The sequence below is a fragment of the Xiphophorus couchianus genome, chromosome 3 (genome assembly GCF_001444195.1).
Source record: "Xiphophorus couchianus chromosome 3, X_couchianus-1.0, whole genome shotgun sequence".
Lineage (NCBI taxonomy): Eukaryota > Metazoa > Chordata > Actinopteri > Cyprinodontiformes > Poeciliidae > Xiphophorus > Xiphophorus couchianus.
In genome coordinates this window covers 12,826,701-12,845,309 of record NC_040230.1, presented here as the reverse complement: position 1 = coordinate 12,845,309, position 18,609 = coordinate 12,826,701, and the positions used below count along the sequence as shown (strand labels likewise).

General features: G+C 42.2%; 1 protein-coding gene across 4 annotated transcripts; it reads left to right on the top strand.

Moving 5' to 3' along the window:
* The first annotated feature begins 655 nt into the window (after positions 1–655).
* Positions 656–18,531, top strand: iffo1b (intermediate filament family orphan 1b). 4 transcript variants are annotated; one of them, XM_028012791.1, is made up of 9 exons: positions 657–2,069; positions 9,440–9,500; positions 10,308–10,403; positions 11,094–11,234; positions 11,317–11,501; positions 11,602–11,728; positions 12,601–12,687; positions 13,032–13,162; positions 14,576–18,531. In XM_028012791.1, exons 1-9 carry the CDS (start codon positions 1,081–1,083, stop codon positions 14,667–14,669), a joined length of 1,911 nt encoding a protein of 636 aa, XP_027868592.1. In that variant the 5' UTR covers positions 657–1,080; the 3' UTR covers positions 14,670–18,531. The 4 variants fall into 4 exon arrangements, with proteins under 4 accessions (XP_027868593.1, XP_027868592.1, XP_027868589.1 ...); XM_028012788.1 differs by having other exon boundaries at positions 12,595–12,687; XM_028012790.1 differs by having other exon boundaries at positions 1,081–2,069; positions 12,598–12,687.
* The last annotated feature ends 78 nt before the right edge of the window (positions 18,532–18,609 follow it).

The window sequence follows — 18,609 nt, the reverse complement described above, 5'->3', positions numbered from 1 at the left end:
TCCATAAAGAAATAGAGCTGACAGCTGTGTTGAAAATGGTTTCAGCTGCTAGAATAATCTGTAACCAAAATAAAAATAATTTGAGAACCGATTTTATTCTAGCATTACCCTGTTTTAGCGTCACCTACCTTCTAATAAACTCATTTGCTTCGCTGCCTCTGCTCAAGCATCTCCACAGCATGATATTGCCACTGTGTGTCACTGTGAGGGCTGTGTGTTTATTTTGAGAAACATAAACATATTGTACTTTGCAGGTTTGTCAAAAACATTCAACTTTGGACTCTTCTAATCAGAACTGCCAGTTTGTCTCCAGTAATGACTTTTGCTGCCACTCTTCCAGTTGTGCCAAACTATTTCCCATCGATAAAATAGTTTTGTGAGATGTTCAAAGCTTTGAATATGTTTAAAATATTATTTATGGTGTGATGTGAAAGAAACTGATCGTAGAGGATTAAAGGGATCTAGATACAAACGTATAATCTTTTGTTTTGCAAAGAAGAACATTTCTAAAATGACGCATCAACAAAATAAAACAAATCACGTTGAAGTTTGTGCTTGTAACCGGCCATCATGAGTGAGGCGTAAAAGCACTGCGCGCCGCTGAGCTTTGTGGACTTCTATTAGTGTATTTACGGTAGGAGGATCATCCAATCCCGCAGCACTTGCTCCTGTCTGCGGTTACGTCTCCCAGACTGAGCACCATTAACGCGGAGAAGTTGGATTTGTTTGTTGTTCATTCATCCTCTGCGTTTTTTCCGCTTCACTTCACTCGGTTTATTTTGCAGCTCTTCTCTTTGGTGTTTGGTGGAGTCTACCTCTGCTGGGTTTCGGCTCCACATTTGCTGTTGTTGTTGTGGACCGTCAGAGATCAGGGATCCAGCAGCAGCAGCAGCAGCGGCGGCAACAGCCGACGTTAAGACCTCCGGGCTTTAAGGATCAGGTTTTTTATTTATAAACGCTTACATAATCAGGTAAAACAGTGGTGTTTTACGCTGCTTCTGCAGGCTGCGCGCTGCTGTTAAGTGAAGTTTATCTTGAAATATTATTCTGCTGTAGCAAGACATTTCTCCGCCCGAGTTCATGCCAGATCTGCAGCGCTTTAGTTTTAAATACCATAGCATGAATCCTTTGTTGGGGGCCAACACGCATCTCCAGCAGCACCCCCAGCAGAGCCAGGCCCCCGGACACCCGGACTCCCCCTCCGCCCTTCTCCCCGAAGCCGCGTTCGGCGCACCGGACCCGGCCTCTCTTCTCCTGGGTGATCAGGCCGCCCCGGGGCCCGATCAGCCGGGACATCCGCAGATCTCCCCTTACCTCCACCACACCCACAGCGGCCCCTACCAGCACCGCGCAGCCCCGCCGTCGCAGCAGCAGCAGCAGCAGCAGCCGCACCCCCCTGCAGCCATGGCCCTTAGGAACGACCTGGGCTCCAACATCAGCGTACTCAAGACCCTCAACCTGCGGTTCCGATGCTTTCTGGCCAAAGTGCACGAACTGGAGCGCAGGAATAAGATACTGGAGAAGCAGCTGCAGCAGGCGCTGGATGCCAACAAGGGCTGTCAGAGTGGATGCTGTGAGAACAAGCTGCACACCCAGGAGGCCGGGGTGCAGACAGGGTTTGTAGGGACCATCCCGCTCAGGCCAGGCTCTCTTCCCTTCCACAACACCAACAACTCAGCAAGGAGGCCCACAAGCCTGTTTCCACCTTCTTTTGCAACAACCTACCCACCAGCAGGCTCTGAAAACTCCAGCTCAACCCAAACCAGTGGCACCTGTAACCCAGCCATCACCATCAGCCAGGCCTCGCCATGTGTGGACTCTCCAGGGTCGAATAAAACAACCCAAAGCTGCTCCACCATCCCTCCTCCACGGTTCCTCCCGGGGACCATCTGGTCTTACAACCACACTCGTAAGTTTGGCCCCGGGGCAGAGCGCCTGCCAAGCCCCGGGGTGTCCTGGATGCACCCGGACGGAGTCGGGGTCCAGATTGACACCATCACCCCTGAGATTCGAGCGCTCTACAACGTCCTGGCCAAGGTGAAGCGCGAGAGAGACGAGTACAAACGAAGGTAAACAGGCTAAACCACTTTTATTTAACTGTTATACTACAAACCCTCTCATTGCAGAATTATTTCTTGAGTGTTTTTTTTCCCTCATGTTCTTCATTGCATGAGTGAGCAGAACTGCTAAGCAGCTGCAGATCAGCTTTCTTCAGCTGGAGACAGCTGATCTGCAGAGTCAGCACAAAACCTGCCCATCCTGCACCTTCATCTTGGTCTGCATTCACCTCATGCTTTCACCACAGAGGCAGGTGCTGCTGCAACAAATGCCCAGGAAGAAATTCACATGCGAGGAGCTAAATATAAATCTGATTGACTGTTAGGACTGCAGAAAGGCCAGGTGGCGGCACTCATTTCCTAAAATGCAGCCGAAGTTTATTGTTATTGAGCCAGAGATGCAACAGAGGCCACGTTTGGTTCTTTTAGCTTATTGCTGGTTATAATTCTTCATATCTGTTGCTTTAATGAATTAATCAGCTAAATGTCATCATCATCATCATCATCATGCGGGCCAGATTTAGGCCACAGCTGTGAGATGACATCACTCTGCAATGTTCCTCTCAGAACAACAGCTTACTGCTGCAATGCGTTCAGTGTGACTTTCCCTTTAAAAGGATAACTCAGGATTTAGTCATATGGGGTTCTGCTGGAAGGGCATAAGTTGTTAATATCTAACCCACTGTAAAGCATTTTGGTTTAGTATAAATTCTGATTAGTGAGAAATATCTTGTCATCAGATGCTGTTCCGTGGACTCACTTTAATAATTCAGACATTTTTTTGAGAAGTTGAACTGCATACCTTTTGCAGAGATGCTGAAAGGAGTTTTAAACTGTGGCGGTTTAGAGTGGTGTTTAGTTTGCAGCTACGATATGTAGATCTGTTGGTGTCAGAGACTGAAGGTGAAGTAGCCATCGACGATATAGACTTAAAGTTTTATCACAATGTTTTGCAACAATAAAAGTGACAATAAGAACTTTTTATTACTTCCTTTTAGGTAACTGTGTGGTTCTGACTGCATGATGCAGCAATCAAATCCCCACAAACAGAGACACTGCTGTAATATGCTTGTTTAGAACACCAGTCAGAAAAAGGCGCTTGACTTACATCACTAAGCTGCTCGCAGTAACCGCATTTAACTATATTCTTAAGATAATTGATATTCTCATTGAACAAAAGGGGGGAAAGTAGCAAACGCAGGGGGTTAGCACTCCCCACATTTGGAGGCCTTAGACCCGCGGACGTCGTTGGTTCGACTCCCAGTCCCGACGACCTTTGCCGCATGTCCTCCTTCAAAAATGGCGCCGGCTGAGCTGGCTGCCTGCAGACGCAGCTCCCGTCGTGTGTGTGTTAATCTGTGTATAAAAAATTCTTGCTGTAACTACAAAATAATTTCCCTGCTGGGATGAATAAAGTAATTCTTCTTCTTCTTCTTCTTCTTCTTCTAAAACGAACAACATCAATCACTACAGTTTTGGTGGGGTATAAGCGTCATTACTTAGAATTTGTCATGTCAACTACGAATCAAAATTCTTATCATTACAAGAACTGTATCACGATAAACGATAAACAATATGAAAACGCCTCCCCTCAGGTGAAGCTAACAGCTAATGCAGGAGGAGCCAAGGCCAAATCAGACTTTTAATGTCTTAAAACAACTTTTAATAACAATATTTCTGCAAGTTCTATTTTTCTGACCCATAAACTGTTGCACTTAATGTTGGACAGAGACCAATGACTATTTACACAGGAAATGGACGTAGGAGGCAGTACGTCACCAATTAGCATTCTGCGTCAGACACCTACTGATGATTGAGTATGCAAAACATTTCTGGTTGGAGTAACTGATAGTAAAGGAAGCAATAAAATGTAATAAAAATATCCATCCATCCATCCATCTTCTTCCGCTTATCCGAGGTCGGGTCGCGGGGGTAGCAGCTTCAGAAGGGAGGCCCAGACTTCCCTCTCCCCAGCCACTTCTTCCAGCTCCTCCGGGGGAATCCCGAGGCGTTCCCAGGCCAGCCGAGAGACATAGTCCCTCCAGCGTGTCCTGGGTCTTCCCCGGGGCCTCCTCCCGGTGGGACGTGCCCGGAACACCTCACCAGGGAGGCGTCCAGGAGGCATCCTGACCAGATGCCCAAGCCACCTCAACTGGCTCCTCTCGATGTGAAGGAGCAGCGGCTCTACTCTGAGTCCCTCCCGGATGACTGAGCTTCTCACCCTATCTCTAAGGGAGAGCCCAGCCACCCTACGGAGAAAACCCATTTCGGCCGCTTGTATCCGCGATCTCGTTCTTTCGGTCATGACCCAAAGCTCATGACCATAGATGAGGGTGGGAACGTAGATCGACCGGTAAATCGAGAGCTTCGCTTTTTGGCTCAGCTCTCTCTTCACCACGACGGACCGGTACAGCGCCCGCTTGACAGCAGACGCTGCGCCAATCCGCCTGTCGATCTCCCGCTCCCTTCTTCCCCCATTCGTGAACAAGATCCCGAGATACTTAAACTCCTCCACTTGGGGCAGGACACCCCCCCTGACCCGGAGAAGGCACTCTACCCTTTTCCGGCTCAAGACCATGGCCTCGGATTTGGAGGCACTGATCCCCATCCCGGCCGCTTCACACTCGGCTGCGAACCGATCCAGCGAGAGCTGCAGATCACGATCTGATGAAGCCAAAAGGACCACATCGTCTGCGAAAAGCAGAGATGAGATCCTGAGGCCACCAAATCGGATCCCCTCAACACCTTGGCTGCGCCTAGAAATTCTGTCCATGAAAGTGATGAACAGAATCGGTGACAAAGGGCAGCCCTGGCGGAGTCCAACTCTCACCGGAAACGAGCCCGACTTACTGCCGGCAATGCGGACCAGACTCTGACACCGGTCATACAGGGACCTGACAGCCCATATCAAAGGGCCCGGTACCCCATACTCCCGGAGAACCCCCCACAGGGCTCCCCGAGGGACACGGTCGAACGCCTTCTCCAAGTCCACAAAACACATGTAGACTGGTTGGGCGAACTCCCATGCACCCTCCAGGACCCTGCTGAGGGTGTAGAGCTGGTCCAGTGTTCCACGACCAGGACGAAAACCACACTGCTCTTCCTGAATCCGAGGTTCGACTATCCGACGGACCCTCCTCTCCAGGACCCCTGAATAGACCTTGCCAGGGAGGCTTAAGAGTGTGACCCCTCTATAATTGGAGCACACCCTCCGGTCCCCCTTTTTGAACAGGGGGACCACCACCCCAGTCTGCCAATCCAGGGGAACTGCCCCCGATGTCCATGCGATATTGCAGAGTCGCGTCAACCAACACAACCCTACAACATCCAGAGCCTTAAGGAACTCCGGGCGGATCTCATCCACCCCCGGGGCCTTGCCACCGAGGAGCTTTTTAACCACCTCGGCGACCTCGCCCCCAGAGATTGGAGAGCCCAACCCAGAGTCCCCAGGCTCCGCTTCCTCAGTGGAAGGCATGTTGGTGGGATTGAGGAGGTCTTCGAAGTACTCTGCCCACCGGCCCACAACGTCCCGAGTAGAGGTCAGCAGCACACCATCCCCACTATAAACAGTGTTGGTGCTGCACCGCTTCCCCCCCCTGAGACGCCGGATGGTGGACCAGAATCGCCTCGAAGCCGTGCGGAAGTCTTTCTCCATGGCCTCTCCAAACTCCTCCCACACCCGAGTTTTTGCCTCAGCAACCGCCCGAGCCGCATGCCGCTTCGCCCGCCGGTACCCATCAGCTGCTTCCGGAGTCCCACAGGCCAAAAAGGCTCGATAGGACTCCTTCTTCAGCCTGACGGCATCCCTCACCGAAGGTGTCCACCAACGGGTTCGAGGGTTGCCGCCGCGACAGGCACCGACAACCTTGCGGCCACAGCTCCGATCGGCCGCCTCGACAATGGAGGCACGGAACACGGTCCACTCAGACTCCATGTCCCCCACCTCCCCCGGGACGTGTTCGAAGTTTTGCCGGAGATGGGAGTTAAAGCTCCGTCTCACAGGGGATTCCGCCAGACGTTCCCAGCAGACCCTCACAACACGTTTGGGCCTGCCAGGTCTGACCGGCTTTCGCCCCCGCCACCGGAGCCAACTCACCACCAGGTAGTGGTCAGTGGACAGCTCCGCACCTCTCTTCACCCGAGTGTCCAAGACATACGGCCGCAGATCCGATGAAACGATATAATTAACGATATTAATAAAAATAACTATCACAAATTAGCTTTTTAAGCCACTTTAATTATTATTGTGTTCACATGTTTGTCGTGTTTATGGTAATTACGGATCTCCAGGTGCAGCCATGGAGGAGATGGTAATGTCAGGCTCTGGAATTTGCTTATTTAAGTTGTTGACCTTCATTGTGCACTGGTTCACCATTAGGTGTTAAGTAGCCAGTCTGAGACCATAAAGTATCTTCTTCTCCCTCCAAGTCAGAGGATTGGTTTGCTATTGCACCTTCCTAGGGTTTTGCATTTGGCTTGTTTTGGATTTTTTAGATTCTGAAGAGAAATGTTAATTTTAAATCAATTTAATGGACAATAAAATAGCTTAACTTTAAGAGGCTAAAGGTTTGAGCAGCCTGTAGCTTTAGCCTAAAAGCATAGCTAATCTGGATCTCTGCTGAATGAAGATGAGAAGAGAGTCATCTACTTTCTGCTTCTAACTTTCTAACAGGACCTCACTGAAGTATCCCTTGAAGCTGATATGCTTCATTTTCCAGCATGAATGAAAAAGACACAGCATGAACCTCCTTTTTCTGGAGGTAATACACCTTTAAATCCTCATTTTCAGTATGGGACACACTTAGTTATTGTCTTCTCTGAGTGACCTTCAGCAGGCCTCATGTTCCTGCGCATTCATCACCGCATGCCCTCGCATTGTGTCCGAGCGATCAGCACTGCATTCTTCAGAGACCATCCTAACCACATTATAGTGGCTCTTTGTGGACGAGGCGGAGGGACGACTGCAGCCGCTCAGGAATGCGACGCTGCTCCGACTCCTGCTTTCTTTGCAAATTGAGACTAAAGAGACCGAATTAACACTTGTCTAGCTGAGACAATAAATGAATCAGTGTGTGCATCTGATGAGATCCTTAAATTTCTCCAATTGTAATGTTATTTGTCGTTTCTAAATAGAAGCAAGGTTGCACTGATCTAAGCCTCTGTCATCCATGTCTTGTTGTTTTTCCTGTAACTCATGTTCCTCTTTTACTTCTTCTCAGTTGGTGCCCCTCACCTCCCTCCTCTCTGGTAACCACACTCTCTATCTCAGCTTACCTTTACATGAGCAAACCAGAAGCAGACATCCCACTTCCTCTCCTTTGCTCACACTTTCTTCCATTGCGCAGCACCCCCCTCCCCCCCATACACACTGTATCTGCAATGCAGCATGCTCTGCAAAGCTGTAGCAGCTAAAAGGAGGGGGCCTCAGCACTCCTCGACTTTGTGCACCTCGCCTATCAAGCAAGCGTCCCCCCTACAACGACTGGAGCCCCCTGCTTCATGACTCAGATCCTTTCAGATTTAGTATTCCCTGACGGGTTTGGCGTTTTGCAGCGTTCTGCAAGAGTTTTTAGCAGAATGCAGAGCGTGGATTTTCCCCTCATGAGTGGATGGTATAAGGCCACATTTTCGTCTCGCGACTTTTAAGTGTATTAAAGTTAAGATTTATGAGTCAATCATGTGAGCAGCTGCATGCGAATCATCTATCAGGAAGTCAGCAAAGTGCTTAGTTTAGTTCTCACACGTTTCCCCGCAAACGTTTCAGCTGTTTGCTTTTCATGCAGCATGAAAGCAAATCAACGATTTTCAAGTATTAGAAAACGTTGTATTTTATCCTGAAATTACATTATTTCAATGCCAAAATAAATTGGTCCTTATGAAGAGGTCTTAGGATGCTGTTTTAAAACCACACGTCAAAAAGTGATAAATATCAAAGCAGATAAAACTGAAATGAAAAAAAATCATACATTTATATTTCTGGCTTTATTTCTTCAAAGTTTTCTTTCCTTTGTTACCCACAAACCAAGTGATGTCTTTCAGACCCTAGAACACATGTAGGAAAAACCTTCTGACAGGAGAAGTTTTTCCTTCTCAGTAATTTTTGCCTTTCCTTTACACCTGAGGGACAAAGGAGTCGCTTTGAGTCAATTATAGTATGCAAGTCTAATAAGGGCCTTTCAAAATCAAAAATAGCTCTTCAACTTTTACAGCTTTTTTTCATATTACAGCTACCAACTTCAATAAAAAATATTTCCACTTTTAAAATGCAGAAAAAAGGTTAATGGTTGCCACTTTTTTCCATCCGTCTATCGTCCGATTCAAACCCAGGACCTTCTTGTTGCAAGGCAACAGCTCTGCACTGAAACCTTTGTTTTCGTTCCTTCACAAATGCAAATCTTAAACATTTTGATTTGTATTCAGTTCTCCTGAGTCAAACGTTTGTAGAACCACCTTTTGCTACAGTTACAGCTGCAAGTCTTTTGATCACATTTGCCGACGGATGTTTTTACCCATTGTTTATTTTGAATTAGCTCAGACTCAGTCAGATGGGGCAGAGAGGATCTCCTAGTGTGTCTACAGCGTGTTTTGGTTTATTTTTAATTTTGTAATGTACATCCATCTGTTCTGCGTTTGGTTCCCGTTATTTCTCTCCACAATACAGCACAATATGAGCCGCTGCTGAATGACGGTTCCTGATGTGGTGCCATCTGACCACTTGGAGATCACGAGTCTCCATCTCAAACTTGCATACAATCTTCTGTCATGCACAGATTCCTCCATCAGTAATTATATATGGAGTCATAAGCAAATCTTCTGGAAGCTCAGTTTTTAAACATTTATTTAAATATTTGATATTTCTCTGCTCATCGTGCAAAAGAGTGAGGTTTATTATTGTAAGCTTGTTATGACCTCAGACTATGTGCAGTGAAGTTAAAAGTCATTTTAAATCTAATTATCATCACATCATTCATTTAAAAATGTACGTTTGACTTGAAAAACCATCTCTTTAAAAACAGATTCTTCCTACTTTTGATATTTATTTGTGAATAGAGATAGAGATCTTTTCTTAGATCTACAATGTTGATTGCTTTAGGTTTTTCAGGGGTTTTCCGTCAGTTTTCCATCAGCTGGTTCAGAGGCCTCCAGGTGTGCAGCTTTAGGAAATGTTCCCTCTGTTGCATTATATCTGCGATGGCATGTGCTGTAATGTTTCTCATAGACAAAATTTTGAATAGATACTTAGCAACCTTGTTAAATATTTGAGGATTAATAGTTTACGTCAAAGATGGCGCGATGATATGCACTTTATATTTGTCTGGATTAAGATGCAGAAGTACAGACTGGCTGAAACTATACTTACCCTGACATGTGTGTGTTTTTAGATGGGAGGAAGAATACACAATGAGGATGGACCTGCAGCAGAAGATTGCAGATCTTCAAGAGGTAACACTGTCTGGCAAAAGTTCCTGCATGGACATTTTTTTTTTTTACCATGAAAACTTGAACTGAAGGGACTTGGTTGTTGTGCTTACAGGAAATGTAAGGTAAGTCCTGGTAAAAGTCGTGTTGGCACCAATCTTCACTTTGAAATGCCAGTTTTGTGAGCTGTAATATAATTAATTTGAATTGATTTATTGAACTGATTTATTGATTGGAATGATTGTACGCAGCTGCAGGATGAAAGTGATGAGCAAGAACCTTCACCCTTTCTCAGCCACTCATAATTTCCTTAGTAGTAATTGATGCATGCTGCAGCCATTGATCTCTGCTAATTATTCATTTTTAAATCAGTTAACATCTTTTTCAAAAGAAGGCATTTTCACATAGGAAGTCCCACTACTAAATTAGATACTTACCTCTCTCTGTGTTAGATTGCCTTATTTGTACTTCCTGCAGTTGTGCTTCAATCTACGCACATTATGTCTTTGGTTTCCTGTGTGTGCGTGCTTTTTTATACTTACATGCAGCATTGCCAGGAATCTTTACCTTGACCCCGTTTAGATGGCAGCTTTACATAGCCAGATCGACCGCAAATGGCAAAAAGCACAACTCCAGAAAGATAAGAGCCTGACCATTGTCGCTGCGTACCTACACAAGTTAGAGGAAAAAGTCGTTTAGACTTCCCCAAAACTCAGTCTGCATCTGGAGTGTCACTGAGTGCTCCGCAGAAGAAAAGAAGCTGTTTTACGGCTGGACATCTCTGCAGGTGTTTTCATGAATCTTGTTTTCTGGTTACTGTTTTGTGAGCAGGACCTGCAGGAGAGTGAAGGTTGTCAGGACGAGCTGGCTCTCAGGGTGCAGCAGCTGAAGGCGGAGCTGGTTCTCTTCAAAGGCCTCATGAGCAATGTGAGCAGAGTGAGCGCAGCCACAACATGACCATCACTTTCATTGTTGCACCAATAAAGGCTTTCTCATTTGCAGCTTTTCCTAAAGAAAATGTGCAAATTTGTTATTCATTATCTTTAGTAGTTTCTGGTAAGATTCTTAACATTGAAATAAATTCTGTGCGTTCCAAGTGCTTAGCCTTGTAAACGTATTTCTACCTCTTTGATTGTTTGATTGTTTGCGCATTTGCAAGCACAAACGTGAATGCATTTTATGTGGTAGATCAACAAAAAGGTGGAATACATGAAAAAATTGTTTTAAAAACTTATACAAATATCAACTGATATGAAACCCTTATGCTGTGACACGTTTTTCAGCCATATTATCCAGCCATAATTGGAGAAAGTGAAGTTAAATATAAATGCACGCCACACTTTTCAGGTCATATTTCTAGAAATTGTTGGAAACCATGTATGATTTAACTTCCACTTCACAGTTATTCACTTGTTGTTTTATCACTGAAGAGTCCAAAATATACATTGAAGTTTTTAGTTATAATGTGACAAAATGTGGGAAAAAAAAATAATCAATGGTGTTTTAATGCATTTTCAAGGTGCTGTGCTAATACTTCAGCAATAATCCAGTGGAAGATTTTTTAGTTTCTCTCCTGCTGTGTCTTTTTTCCCATGACTTTGGAACCTGATTCTGCAGAATTTGTCTGAGTTGGACACCAAAATCCAGGAGAAAGCCATGAAAGTGGACATGGACATCTGCAGACGAATCGACATCACAGCTCGACTGTGTGACGTCGCGCAGCAGAGGAACTGTGAAGACGTGATCCAAATGTACCAGGTAGTCGGGGTGCTTGCTGTCACTTAACAAACGTCGACTTGAGTTTGATCTCCTGAACTTAATCTTGTTAATATCACTGCAGGTTCCAAACAACCAATCATCTCTGAGTATCCGGCGTAAGCCGACGCCCCTGTCCTTTAACGGGAGTGAATGTGACGAATCCGTCAGCACCTCTGAAGGCGAAGTGGGCGTGGCTAAAGAAGAGGAGCACTTTGGATCTTCAGCCAATCAGATCAACGAGGAGATGCAGAGGATGCTGACTCAGCTGTTAGTGGTCTGCTTTTAACCACAAAGACAATTATCTGATAATAGACCAGTCTGGTTTTAATAATCACTAAATACACGTGTGTTTATGTTGTCGTCACAGACGTGAATGTGAATTTGAGGATGACTGCGATAGTCTGGCCTGGGAGGAGACTGAGGAGACTCTGCTTCTTTGGGAGGATTTCCCAGGATGCACTCTGCCTCCAGATCCAACCCATCCCCCAGGAGAGGTAAGCTGTACCAATGCGAGTTATTTTTAGAAAACGATCCTGCGGTGTCAGCACGAATATATGATGCATTGATGAAAAATGCCCAGTTTCAAAGCACAATCAAAACAACAACACTCTGTAGTGATGGAGGTAGGGCTGAGAAAAACTGAAAAAGTGCAAATAAAAACTTTGATAGGCCTTCAGAAATCTTTCATATCTGTACCAATGAAGACTGTTTTCAAATATTACAAGAAAGTCTGTTTATTAAAAAACAAATGATGCAGGGGACAGATTATCACGCTTAAAATCTATCTTCACATTTTGGTATACATTTCTCCATATTATAATATTCAAATAGTATTACTTTTTTATGCAGTTTCATTAAATAAATGGTTTCAATCTCAACTGACACTGAGAAGATAAATTTGTTTTTGATTAGTATTATGAAAATCATCAGTGCTTTTCTGCGTTCTGCTATTGCCAGATTTTCTCTGTGACATCAGGACTGAAAAAAGCTTCGTATGTTGAAGTTTTTCCTGATTTTTAAGCTCCTGATGTCGTTTGATGACTCTTCTAACACCAGGACAGTTTCAGTACCGAGACGCTTACAACCTTTCTTGTGTGTTTGTTCCCAAAAAAAAAATTGCATGTAGGTGTTTGATTTCATTCAGCAGCTGCTTCATTGTTGAATAGTCTGTTTGAAACAAACAGCTGCGTTAGTCAGTGAAATCTGAGCATAAAACAACCATGGAAGCTATGGTTGGATTGTTTTCTCTCCTGTGTCGGATTATTCAACAACAGGCTCATTTTATGCTTACTACATTTTATCATCTCTACATATTTATTTTCCTGTTCTCAAACTGTCACTGCTCTGTGTTTGTCTGTGGGAGGAGGACTGTCTGGAAAAGGTGATTAATGACACAGAGTGTCTGTTCAAGTCCCGCGAGAAGGAATACCAAGAGACAATTGACCAGATTGAGGTCAGACATTTTTAAAACTTAAATAAGATTCCTGCCCATGTGTGTTACCTTTCTTCATTCATTTCTTTTCTTTTTATTTACTTACATTCTCACCTCATCTGAACAGTGATCTAACACAGCTGTCCATATGTTTATGGATGTGTTTTATGCACATTTGGAACTTGCGGTGTAAAATCTTAAAACGGAGTCCAATGAAACATTTTTCAGATTTGTAATTTAACTAGTAAAGCTGGGTTTTGAATCCTGTGTTTTCTCATCTTTTACACGTGAACCACTTTGTAAAGTCGGACTGAACATTCCTGTCTGTGATTTTGTGGATTTGAATCTTTGGGATGTGTTTCCAGCTGGAATTGGCCACAGCCAAGAGCGACATGAACCGACACCTGCATGAGTACATGGAGATGTGCTCGATGAAGAGAGGCCTGGATGTTCAGATGGAGACCTGCAGGAGGCTCATCACTCAGAGTGGAGACAGGTACAAACACACACCCACATCACACTAGCATAACCAGCATTTCTTCTATGTTTTAGAACTTTTCAGGTTTCCTATTTATGACGTTTGTTATATTAGAACAAACTTAGAATCCAGAAAACATTCTTCCAGAACAGAAACATTTAGGTTTTATTATTACTTAGAAACTGTGGAGTACTCGTTACTTTTACAAATTTAGAGTACACTTAGAAAGTCCAGAGAATACTTACACTTATTTAGGAATCCAGAACAGGGATTAGAACTTGGAACCCAGAAAAACTATCTGAGCAACTAATTTTTAGACTCCTATTCTCCCATCCCAGAAAAGAAATAGACCAGAGGATACTTACTTATACTTATCTACCAACCCTGAATATTAGTATCTAGTTTTTTTATTTTGGATCAACATTATTAGCTTTTTCTTCTTTGCTCTTTCTTTTGGTTTGTTATTTTGTTTGTGTTTCTTTTTAATTCCTGTAAAGCACTTCGTATTGCCTTGTTGCTGAAAATGTGATATGTAAATATAATTATCTTTACCTTTTACCTTTATTAAAATAAAGTTTTAAGCTGCTATAATGTTTGTTAATCCTGACTTTATAAATATATAAACCAATTTATAGTTTGAAACCTTCGTGAATAGAAAAAACTGGAAAACCAACATTTATATATGCATATGTCCATATTTATAAGCATGTCACATGCATGGTTTTGAAAATCATGATTAATCACATCACTAGAGCATGATTAATCTGCTTAATTTTTTTAATTGATTGACAATACAAATCTTTATACACATTTTCATAATGTTAGGATGTTTATGTTGGCTATAAAGGTTTTAAAGTAAAACTAGGGTGCAGGTAGACAAAAGAAGACAAAACTCTGAGAGTCTGAGTCTGTTAATTGTCTGTTTAGAAATATTTTTTGAAGAAATCCTTGTTTTCAAAGATCAGATAGGTGCAGGTTTGGACTCTAAAATACCTTTAAAATATCTTACGCCTCATTGTCATGTATCAGATCAACTGCATTTTTCAAGTTGGGAATCATGATTGTCAGGCCTCCAGTTAACGAACTGCAGCCGAAAGGATCACTTTGGTCTAAAGTAATATTCTAATTATCTGATAAACTGATAATCATTATTGTCATTATTATCATTAGAGGTTAATCACAGTCATGAATAAAAACTGAAATAATAATGTAACACATCGAATATGTTTCATATTTTGAATAGAATGACTGAAATAAATTAACTTTTTGTTATATTATAATTTATTCTCCTAAACTAACTATACAATTTCTGTGTCAGTGTCTTTTATCAAGCTGATTTTTTTTTTTTCATTTCATGAAACCTATAAGCTCAGGAATGACTCTCTCTTATTTTCTGTAACTTGTTTCTCTTTCTGTGTTTTCTGCATGCAGTAATCCTGTCGTACCGTCAGAGGAGAGCGACCAGAGAGACACCGACAGGTCTTCATGCTCCCCGCCCTCTTCGTCGAGCAACGGGAGATCTTGACACTTCGTCACTCGGCCGTTGAAAGATGCTGCGTTCATGTGACCTCTGCTACAAACTACGACAGTACCACACCGTATACACGTGAAACTACGGCAACACCGTGTTTACATCTGAGGAAATTCATTGAAGATATTCTATAATTAATTTATGATGTGTTGCCCGTACAGATCAGTCTGAGGGAAACCTGAAATTCAGACTGATTGATTTCAGACTTTAAGAAAGTTAAGATCCCGACGTGATTGTTAGAAAAACAAGCTGCTGTTAATTATTGTGATGCAGGGAGGTAACAAAAACTATAAACTAACTTATTTAATCTTCAAATCATCATACACTTCATCAGTGATGATATATGAGCAATATTTAAAACTCTTATCCTCAGTAAAGTCTGTAATTTTCACTTTTTGTGTATTTACTGTCTTTTTGCCCATAAATGTCCAGCTGGGGATAAGGGAAAGATTACAAGTTGTTTTTCACCATCAGGTAGTTTCTAATCAATGTTTGTGTTTGAAATCTAATTAGATCCCCTGATGCACAACTTATTTGCCTTCCAGACATCCTGATGAATTAAATCTCACAAGGTAATTTTGTCAAATCAAAGACATAGATAAACGTATAAAAGTATCAAAACAGAGTTTGAGTTTGTGCTGAACATCATACAAAACTACATAAAGTACATATTCAGTACATGTCTTGTTCATCTGGACAGTTTAGTGTGCAGTCACTCTGAAAAAAGTCATATATATATTTGGACATATTTGTCCACTCATTATTTATAGGCTGTGAATCATGTCATCTTCCGACCCATCGCTCGGGCTAAAAATGTCTCCTTTCAGCAAGACAGCTGCAAAGAATTAACTCGCAACATCGCACTTAGTTGCATGTTAATAATTTTTGGAGTCGGGCTTTAGGAGAGCAAATCACACTGTGCTTTCAGAGAACTTTAAGCAAGCGTTATTACTGAATGGTTACAGCAGCAGAGCAGCGACATGATCACCGAACACATCCCACATTGTTTTAAAAGAATCATGGATGCACTAAACACTGGATGATTAAATTCTCCAGAGGATTGCCTTTAAGATCCAGTTTATGAACTACAAAGTATGTCAAAGTAAGCAAAACAAAGGATTGCCTTGTTTCATGAAAACACTGTGTGTCTACAGGATCTGGCAGGAATCTACTTTGAAACCATCCATTAGCTTGACAGTTTGGTAGGAAACAATTTTTTCTTCTTCAAACTGAGATAATTGAAGCTTATTAATTATAAACCAGATATTTATTGCTCAAAACCCTGTCCCAAACAATTCCAGCAGTCCCTTTACATTCAGAGTTGTTTTGATGTGGCAGAAATCTGCTTTGTACCTGGCTGTGACAATTTTTATTTCTCCAAACTCGAGTAATGTAAACTTATTCTTTACATATAGGAGATTAAGAAGAAAAAAACATGAATGCAATAAATGTTACATAATGAAGTCCTCTTAAGGTTGCACACTTAAAAGGTTTGGTGAGCTGGAGAGTAAATAAACATGAAACAACTCCTCCTTGGACTTGGTTCTGCTCTGATTCGCTGTTAGCTTGACTCACCTGCAGGCTACTGACTACTTACAGTGCCTCCTCAGAGCCCCACTCTAAATAATCCACCTCCATTTTTAAACTTGGAGTTGTTTTAAGGCAACAAAAATCTTATTTGATCCTTAACAAGGCAATGATTCACTGCTAGCTTTTCACAAAGGTGGACAAATATCCACCATCCTTTTGTATTATTTACAGAATCTGATGGTCCAGAAAGCTGCATGTAAGATACTGACGGCTAATTGCATCGCCACAGAATTTCACTTTAAATAATTCAAACTATCAGCTTAGCATTGAAGTTGTTCTGATCTTTTTCTAACTACTTGTTAGCTGAACTCAATGATGAAAGCTAATCACTGTTTAATTTAACTGAAGTAGTTCAATTAACCACTACAGGTAATATATTAAACACTCAAAAGCTCTCTACAAAACCTGACTTAAAGTCAGACAGTTTGCTTGACTCGCCAGGGAAAACTAATCTCTGTTTCTCCAAACTTTGGTTGTTTAGAAAACAGCAGCTAATCTTCTGACAGCAAATAATATCTATTCAGAACCCCATCCAAATAATCCATGGCAGTGCTTTAAATTAATCCCTGGAAGGAAAAGTCCAACATAATAAGCAGCTTCAGCAGCAAAGCAAGTGGAAATCAACAGCAAGCATCCTCTGACAAGCCTTTATCCAACTTTTATGGGGTGAACAGAAGTACTAAACACAAATATTGTGCCACTTTAATCACTGAGAGAAAGAAAATGAAAAACTTTCAGTTTAGCCATGAAGTCTGCATACGTTACAGCAATATTACTCCTAACGCTTGCCTGGAGTTGGAGTTCAAAACTGTACGCTAAAGATCACAGAGCTGTTTGATAATGAGTCTTATTGCAGCTTACTATAGCTTAGCGTGAGCAGGTTGTTTAAGCAAAGCTCCATGGTGGAGCAGAACATCTGTAAAGACAGCAGAGGAACCAAAATGGTCAAAAATTCATGTAAGTTACTCACCGAGTGCCAAAATAAAAGTCAAGATTATGACTCATTAGGAAATAGCTGAGAAAAAATAACTGGTTATAGCTGTGGAAGCTATGTCACAAAGGTGCTTGATGTATATAACGAAACCTATTTTTGAGCCTAGAAGCGTTTGCACATAGAAAGGAAGCAAAACTATATGAATCTTATGAAGCAATCAGCGCTACTACTTGTAAAACAGACGACACTGGAAATAGACTTGTTTCCACTTCCTTTACATATTTCAGGTGAACTTATAACACGTACCTCATGTTTAATTATACATTTGAACACCAAATGATACAGGAAAGCATCGCTGGCTATCATCACTGTCAGGGGGAGTAAACCTCACATCACTGCTGTACAGTACCATCATAAACTCCTTCTAGTTTCTTTCAGTCGCATTAAACCAGGTGAAATGTCGTGATTCTCACTTCGGTACTTTTGTTTCGATGACGAAAGACGGCAGCTTTCAGCGCCTGCATGTGAGGCTGCTTGGGTCAGCTGCTTCGAGTGTTTTTTCTGCCATTTGAATCCAGAAGAAAGATGTGAAATTATGTGCCGTGTGAGGCCCAGAAAGCCATTTCCTTTTACTTTCAGACACCGAGTGAGTCTACTGTATGCATGTGCCGTGTGTCTGTTCTTGAGTCTTTTCAGTGGGTGTTTTTAAAACGACTTTTACTGGCGCAGATGCACAGTGTTGTAGAAAATGAAATAGAATTACTAAAGGGTGACATTTTAGATTAGACCGTCTTTTGTCTGTGGTCACCCATGAAATTCAGAATCAAATGAGAGCTATTTTCCATTACTAAACTTCCTTTATGAGTCTATGTGTTGGCCAAGTAAAGTCAATTTAAAAACAACTCAAGTTCAGGAAAATGAGCCAGTGAAAAACCAATGCTTTTGCAAAATGACTGTACAATGGCTTTGAAATAATAATAATGAAAAAATAGCTTTGAATATATAGATGAGCTCGAAGAAGCGCGTCCGCAGTCACACTTCTGAAATGAAAATTAACTTGAAATTTGAATGAAAATATGTTTCGATTAAATATTTGGCAGATAAAAACATTAAAGTGTTTTTACAAACAAAAAAAAAACCCTCAAGAGTTGAATATCAATTTGTGTCTCATAACATTTGGAAACTAATCCTGTGGACATTTTGGGAAATTGAAATGTGTGACTTTGCGTCAAAATGAAATACTTTTTTGGCTTAGAAGCTTTACTGCAGAGCTAAAGTATGTAATGTATGTAAAGAGAGACTGAATGAATAAAAGATCCAACTGATGATCAACATTTTGTCTTTCCTCTTGCAAAACATTTCATTCTCATGTTTGTACTGAAACTTCTACAGTTCAGATAATAATTATTC